General features: G+C 53.9%; 1 protein-coding gene across 1 annotated transcript; it reads right to left on the bottom strand.

Annotated features, from left to right (window-relative positions):
• Positions 1-2,571: 2,571 nt before the first annotated feature.
• TCF23 (transcription factor 23) lies at positions 2,572-7,208 on the bottom strand. The gene is made up of 3 exons (XM_083605617.1): positions 6,800-7,208; positions 4,680-4,910; positions 2,572-4,104 (listed from the first exon to the last, which is right to left on the bottom strand). Exons 1-3 carry the CDS (start codon positions 7,037-7,039, stop codon positions 3,955-3,957), a joined length of 621 nt encoding a protein of 206 aa, XP_083461743.1. The 5' UTR covers positions 7,040-7,208; the 3' UTR covers positions 2,572-3,954.
• Between the last annotated feature and the right edge of the window lie 911 nt (positions 7,209-8,119).

Here is an 8,119-nt window from a genome sequence, read left to right as displayed (position 1 = left end):
CGACTTGGTGGAACGGTCTGTCCCAAGAGACCAGGGCCCTGCGGGACTTGACATCTTTCCGCAGGGCCTGCAAGACAGAGCTGTACCGCCTGGCCTTTGGTTTGGACTCAGTCTGACCCTTATTTTTCCCTCCCTTTATGGTTTTGATCTATGGACTACTTTTAAAATGAGGCTGCATTTTAAATTGCATTTTAACCTGTATTTTTTTACTTAGTATGTTTTTACTGAAATTTTTATTGGTGAGCCCGGCTCTGGCTGGGGAGGGCGAGGTATAAATATTATTAAATTTTATTAATATTACTATCATAACCCACCTTTCCTCCCCAGGAGCTCAACGTGGAGCCCACCGTTCTTCCCACCCTCCCTTTTAATCCCCACAGCATCCCTGCGAGGTAGGCCAGGCTCAGAAAAAGACAGAGACTGGCCCCAAGGTCACCCAGTGATTTGAACCCTTTTCTCTCAGATCCCAATCCAGCACTCCAACCACTACTCCATACTGCCTCATGCAGACAACAGTCAGGGATGCAGGCGGAGGGGGGAACCTGGAAATTACAGGCTGGATAGAACCTGGAAAACAGGAGGACGTGGTGGCCAGCACCTTGGGGAGAAGGTTAGATAAATGCAGGAGGAGGAGGCGGCTCTGGGTGGAAACTCGCCTGGGAGCTCGAACCCTTCTTGCCCGCCTCCCACAGCCCCCTGGCTGGCCTCTGCGAGAACAGGATCCCTGCATTGCAGCAGGTTGGACTAGATGACCGCAGGCTCCCTTCCACTCTGCAGTTCTAGGATTCTGTGTCTAGATGGGTCCCCTCTGGCCGGATCCAGCAAACAGGCCCTTCTGTGCCAGGAGACAAGCTGCTGCTCTTTCCTCCTGGGTTTGGGGGTCCCTGGTGGGGCTTCCATCTTCGGGGAACTCAGGCTGGTGGGTCCCTGGTGTCCCTCCCCACAAAAGAGCTCAGCAGTGGGGAGGAATTGGGGAGGCAGCGCAGAAGCAGTGGTGTCTTCCCAGCTTTGCAGAGAGGACAGGAGCTCCCTGCGACCCTCTGGCTTCTCCTGCAGCCATGGTTGCACCTTTGGGGGGATTCGGCTCCCAGATTTGGTCCGTCTCCTGCTTGGCCCGTCGCCTTCAGAGTTAAAGGAGAGCAGCCAGAATGAGAAAGAAGCCAAGCCTGATGAGGAGCGGTTGAAGGAGCTGGGTATGTTTGGGTGGAGAAGAGGAGACACGAGAGCCATCTTCAAATATCTCATGGGTTTTCCCGTGGAAGAGGGAACAAGCTTGTTTTCTTCAGAGGGTAAGACTCGAACCCATGGCTTGCAAGTGACAAGGAAGGAGATTCCACCTAAACATCAGGAAGAACTTTCTGACAGAAAGAGCTGTTCAAGAGTGGGAAGGTCTCCCTTGGGCGGTGGTGGGTTCTCCTTCCTTGGAGGTTTCTAAGCAGATTGAACGGCCATCTGATCTAACTGAGATTGCTGCATTGCAGGGGGTTGGACTAGATGGCCCTTGGGGTCCCTTCAACTCTGTGATTCTTTGAAACTATGGAACTTCCTCCCTGATGCCCATTTTGGGAAACCCACAAGCAGAATTCAAACCCACATGCCCTCTCCTCTCCTGCCCTTTCCAGCAACTACACAAAACAAATGAAGTACCGCGAAAATGCCTGAAACAAGAAATAATCGACTAGAAATATTATCTTATAGAAATAAACGAAATAATAAAAATTGAAAAGTTTAAGGAAAAAAATTGGAAAATTGTACAAAGCCTTAACGGGATGCCGGCTACAGACCTCGTTAAGGCTTTGTAGAATTCTAGGTTTTTCTAATTCTTTCCTTAAACTTTTTGATGTTTATTATTTAGTTTATTTCTAGTTGATTACTTCTCGTTTCAGGGATTTTCACGGTATTTCATTTGTTTTGTGTAATTTCTCGGTTCTGTGACTGTGTCCGTCCCCCCCCACTGCTTTCCAGCAACTGGCATTCAAGAGCCTTGCTGCCTCCAGTGGCAGTGAGTTCCATAGGTTAACTGCACGAAGAAGTCCTAGCAGCTCTGGAGGCCTCGCCTCGGTGCCCCACATGCCACCCCTTCCCCCATGCTCCTCTGCCCCATAAGCCACTCTCCCCGGCTCCTGCTCCGGGCCCTTAAGCCATGGGGAGGGAGTGGGGGGTGGCCCAGCTGCTGAGTGGCTGAGCCAACTTTTCCTGGGAACGTCAGCGTCAATTCACCCCCTAAAAATATCTCTTGTCTGGGAGCAGCTGGACTTTTGCAGGGCTGGGTGACCCCTCTTTCCACGGACCTTTGAGGGTCCTGCTTGGAGGAGGAGGAAGAAAGCTCGTTAGCTCGCTCGTTAGGGCAGGCTTTGGTCCGGGGCCAGGATGAATTTATGAGTTTGGCCTTGGCCCCAGCCCCCTTTCCCAGAGAAGAACAGACGAGGCTGCCTTCCCTCTCCCCCCATCGCCCCACAAGCAGGAACTGGAAGCCTGAGCTCCTCTCAGCCCCACAGGCAGCCCCTGCCAAACATAGGTTTTTCTCCCCACCCCACGCCTCCCATGGGGTTCTTCCAGAAAAAAAGACCCCCTCCTCAAGGACCCAGGGGATCCACCCCAATCTTCCTGCAGCCATAGCAACGCACTCTGCACATGCTCACAGCCACACTGTGCAAAGGATGCAGTTTTGTTAATAGCTGCCACAGATTGAGTGTGTTTCGGGAGCTGGCAAAAATCAGTGCAATAAAAGCATGGTGCAACATCAAGATTTAAGCACTAGGTCATGGGGTCCCTAAGTAGGTGGTGGGGTTGCCTAGGGGGCGCTGAGAGGGAGGGGGAGATGATGGTCAGCTGGTCTCCCCAGATCAAATTCAACTGGTTTGAACTGGAATCTGAACAAACTGCAAACGATTGTGACTGGTTTGGATTTGATGGAGTTCTCTTCCTCGTAGCGAGACATGCAAACCGCCATTCTGAACAGGGTTTTCTGTAGGGTTGGGGGGGCTGGGGATGCATGGAGGGAACCTAAGGGGCAGGCCCCTTAAAGGGTTTGGGACCCAAAGATGCACAAGATGGAAGACTCAAAGAAGAACAGCTGTCCAGAGCTGCGGCAAGTTTCAAAGGCCTGGGGAGATAAAAGGGTTTTGTCCGTGCCAAACCCCCAAAAATTCAGGAAGGCCTTTCTGGGGTCTCTGGCAAGGAACGGCCCGTCCTCTGGGCTCCAGGCCGAGATGATCCCGCCGGAAGAGGCAGGCCAGCCCCACAGCCTGCTGGTCCCAAATCCTGAAGGGCTTTAGCAGTCAGAACCAGCCCTTTCCATTAGCCCTGGAAACAGACTGGGGGGCTGGCATAGCAGGGGGCCATAAGCCCAGCGCCAGGGGTGGACTAGAGGACCTTTGGAGTCCCTTCCACCTCTAGGGTTCCAGCAGGCAGCAAGTCTGAGCACACATTGCAGGAGGGGGAGCCCCACGCGAAGACAAGCTGCTTATATAGAGCAGTGATAAAAGATGTTTCTGAACAAATTCCTGAATTGCAGGGGGTTGGACTAGATGACCCCAGGTGTCCCTTCCGACTCGAGGATTCTGTGAAATGCTGGAAGTGGTCTGGCACCAGGTCGCCTCCCTCTGACCCACCTAAGACCTCCTGCATTAGGTGATATGGACTCCAGTCCACCCTACAAACGGCTTTTAAGGGGTCCAGAGGGATCCTGTAACCGCTCTGGGAAGAGCGCAGCCTGGGACTCGACTGTCCCTCCAAATGCAGCCCCAGAGGGCAGAGGAGAGTTTGGGGGCCTCCAGGCTTTTCCATGAGGCAGGAAGCACTCCATGGCACCATCACCCCTGGGAGAATCAGAGAACTGTAAAGTTGGAGGGATCCCCAAAGGTCATCCAGCCCAACCCGCTGCAGTGCAGGAATCTCAGCTAGAGAATCATCTCTCTTCCGAGGGAGTCTGGTCCACCGTCAGATCTTGCTTCACGGAGACGGGTCATGGCTGGGCCCCCGGGCATCAGGACCCATCTGAGCCCACCGGCCGGGGGCGGGCAAGGGTGCGACTGCTGCTTCTGCGGAAGGGCGGCCTCCAGGCCAGGAGCCCATGTAGAGGGCGCAGCGCAGGGGCCACTTCTGCAAGACAGGAAGGTGAGATGGGGGGTGAGGGGGAGAAGGAGCGAGAGGAGCCCTGCCGCTCTGTCGGGCCCCTCCTGCCTCTGGTCTGGGCCAGCTGATTGTAATAGGAACAACGGTTTCAAAATCAGTGCCTGAGTTTTGAGTTTTCCTCTTCCCTCCCTGTTGCTTTTACCTTGCATGCCGTGAGGTTTTTTTTGGTGGCGGGGAGTGTTAGCCTGCTGACAGGGCCTGTCTCATTTCAAATGTATATAGGTCGCTCTGGAAGCCATTTTGGCAGAAGAGCAGGGTGCAAAGGCCAAAAACGAAGCGAAGCAAACAAACTTGGGGGAGGCCCAGGGCCCACCACTACCCCCCCTCCAGGGCTTCCCCAAAGGACTCTGGGACTCTGGCTGCTGAATAGACATTCCCACCCGCCTCGCAGGGCTCCTTGTGAGGAAACCACCAGTGCTTCAGCGTGCGACTTGGGCTTGCCAGTTCCGTGGCAGATGCTGCCAAAGCGAGCCCCCTCCATTGCCCGTTCACAACCGCCAAGGCCAGACCCCAAGAGGGGGAGACCAGCCCTCCCCCCTTACCTTCAGTGGGTGCAAGAAGGCTGCTGGGGGCATCCTGGGCGCGAGGGGCCCCCGCTGGAGGGTCTGGCTCAGGTGGGTGATGTAGCTGGTGGCCAGGAGGAGGATGTCCAGCTTGGAGAGCTTGGTGCCAGGGGGCACAGCGGGCAGCGCCGCCTGCAGGGCGAGGAAAGCCTGGCGGAGGGTCTGCACGCGGCTTCGCTCCCGGGCAGCAACGGGGGCCCTCCTGCGGCCCTGAGGACGAGGAGACACAGCAGCGTCAGCCCAAGGTGGCGCTACCAATGGGCCGCTGCCTGTCCGCCTGCTGGGCTGGTCAGGCCCAAGCCACACATTCCTCTGGCCCTAGAGCAAGGATATCACATGACCCACAGAACTGGGGGCTTGGCTGAGGGTGCCCTTGTGCTCCTTTTATGTCCCTTTGTTCCAGCTGTTTAGCTGCAATTCATGCACTGCAACGGGGTGGACTAGATGAGCCTTGGGAACCCCTTCCAACCCTATGTCTCCCTACATTTCCAGCTGCATAAGAGCCAGTGTGCCATAGGTAAAGGTCAAGGGACCCCTGACCATGAGGTCCAGTCGTGGCCGACTCTGGGGTTGCGGCGCTCATCTCGCTTTACTGGCCGAGGGAGCCAGTGTACAGCTTCCGGGTCATGTGGCCAGCAGGACTGAGCCGCTTCTGGTGAACCAGAGCAGCGCACGGGGATTCGAGGTTGGCAGGAGCAGGGACCGAGCAACGGGAGCTCACCCCGTCGCGGGGATTCGAACTGCCGACCTTCTGATCGGCAAGCCCTAGGCTCTGTGGTTTAATCCACAGCGCCACCCCAGCCGCATAAAAGCCAGTGCGCCACAGAAGTGTCCAAGATATAGAGTTAAGATAAATGAAAGAGGGTAAGGATTTGCTGGTTTGATTATTTAAATGGGAATACAAAAAGGGGAGGTGTGAGGAGGTCAAGGAAACAAGCTTATGAGTTTAAAGTTACAAAAAATGGATTTGTTTTTAATTCTTTTTTATCTATCTGTTTTTTGTATTTTGTATTTTGTATTTTTATTTTTTATTTTTTATGTATTTTTGTATGTTTTCTTTTATTATCTTTTTCTTTTCCTATGGTTTTTTTTTTGTATTCTGTAAACCTATGTTTTTGTATAATTTCAATAAATATTTTTAAAAAACCAGAAGTGTCCAAATGGGGCCTGGCAGAGACCAGGGTTCGAATCCCCCCTCGCCCAGGAAGCGGACTGGGTGTGGCCGTGGGTCAGTCAGTCAGTCGCTCTCGGCCTGACCTCCCTGGCAGGGTTGCTGTGAGGCTAAAATGGGGAGGGACAGAACCACGTGCGCCACCCGGAGCGCCTTGGAGGGTTGTAGCTCAGCGGCAGAGGGGCAGACCTTCCATGCAAAAGGTCCTGGGCTGGGAGAGACTCCGTGCCTGAAACCCTGGAGAGCAGTTGCTGCCATTCAGCATAGGCCATACTGAGCTAGATATAACACAGGCAGCTTCCTATGCTCCTTATGCTCTCTGGTGGGATAGAAGTGCAATCAATCAATCAATCAATCAATCAATCAATGCTTTGTTGGACCTCAGTGCCATCTCTCAAGCTGCAAACCCCAGGTCTTCTGCAATGGGAACAGGGAATCTGCCTGGCCAGCAATTGAGGCAGGAGTTGTTGTCCAGCAGTCTCTGGGGTGACCCACCACACATCCCCCCTGCTCCCAGCCTTGCTCTGCAAGCCCTCCCTCCTTCCTTGCACCAGCGGCTCCAGGTGTGGCATGCTGCTTAAGAACAGAGGAACACGAGGCGAGCCCTCCTGGATCAGGCCCAGGGGAGCCCAGCTAGCCCAGTGGCCAAATACCCCTAAGAACCCAGAAGTCTAGATAGACTGCCTCTGGAGCTGGAGGTTCTATCAGACCAGCCTAGCAGCTGGTCAGTGGGGATCCCACCTAGTCTAGCCTCCTATGCCCATTGCGGAAAACCCACAAACAGGATCCGAGCGTGAGAGCAACCCTCTCCCCTGCTCCGTTTCCAGCCACTGGCATTCAGAAGCATCGCTGCCTCCCGCTGTGGACGCAGAACAGAGCCAGCCTGGTTAGCAGCCATCGCCTGCCCCCTGGCTGCTGCCCTCCTTACCCTCCTTGCAGCTGCGACTGGCACTTCATCACTGGGCAGCCGGCCGGCTCCTCTGGCTCTGCTGCCCCTTCTCTGGCTCCTGCTCAGCCCCACTGGTCCCCCCCATCTGCGGCCCGAGGATGGGGACGGCTGGGACTCCCTTTGGCTGCTACTCCCACGGCACAGGAGGCAGGCAGCTTGGGGGGCGCAGGGGCCAAGCGCCTTCTCCCCGGTCCCAGCCACGGACTCTGGCTCAGCCATCCCTCCTGCTACTGCCGCTGGCCCTGATCCTCCTCCTCCTCTGGGGCCAGATGTGCTTTGCGGCCGCCAGGCAGACTCCCAGCGCCCCTATCCCAGCTGGGAGGATCCGGCCCCAGCCCAGCCTCCTGCTGGGACAGCTCAGGCAGCTCCACCCAGCTGGCTCCAGAAAGAGACCCTCTGCCCCACAAACATGGCCTCGGAGAACTCAGGCCCAGGTGGGGCTGGCCAGAGAATCATAGAAGTACAAAATTGGGAGGGACACCTGAGGGTCATCTAGGCCAACCCGCGGCAATGCCGGGCCTTGCTTTGGGGCAGGCAGGCAGGGTCTCAGCAACACACAGGGCACAGAAGAAGAGCTTGCTGGATCAGGCCAGGGGCCCGTCTAGTCCAGCATCCTGTTCTCACTGTGGACAACCAGATGCCCATTATGGGAAACCCGCAAGCAGGATTCGAACACAAGAGCAACTCTCTCCTCCAGCAACTGGGATTCAGAAGCATGGCTGCCTCTGACTGCGGAGGCAGAGCGGAGCCATCCTGAACTTGTCTACCGGCAATTCTTTTTTATTATTATTGTTTATTTAACATAACTTACAAAAAAAGCAAAATGTTACAAATACATACCTATATATTTCAAATAAACACATATATATGAAAAAAGGAACAAAAGAGAAAAGGAGAAAAGAAAAAAGAAGAAAAAAGAAAGAGGAATAAAGAAGAAATGTTGGAAGAATTTCTTCCAAGTTCATTCTACAGATATCTCAATATGAAAATAATAATAAAATTTCATTGATTGACTTCCATCACTTACACTGCACTTCCTGTATACATTTTAAGCAAGATTATATCTGTTATTCCATTCTTCCCATACAAACTCACACAAATATTCTAAGTTTTCTAAATCTCTCATAAATCTATTCTAAACACAACCAATACCTTACATTTAATCCTTGTCTACGTAGACAGTAAGAGCTGTTCGACAGTGGAATTTGCTGCCAAGGAGTGTGGTGGAGTCTCCTTCTTTGGAGGTCTTTAAGCAGAGGCTTGACAACCATATGTCAGGAGTGCTCTGATGGTGTTTCC

This window comes from Podarcis filfolensis, assembly GCF_964270895.1.
Source record: "Podarcis filfolensis genome assembly, chromosome: 3".
Classification (NCBI taxonomy): domain Eukaryota; kingdom Metazoa; phylum Chordata; class Lepidosauria; order Squamata; family Lacertidae; genus Podarcis; species Podarcis filfolensis.
This window is presented reverse-complemented; position numbering and strand designations above follow the sequence as displayed.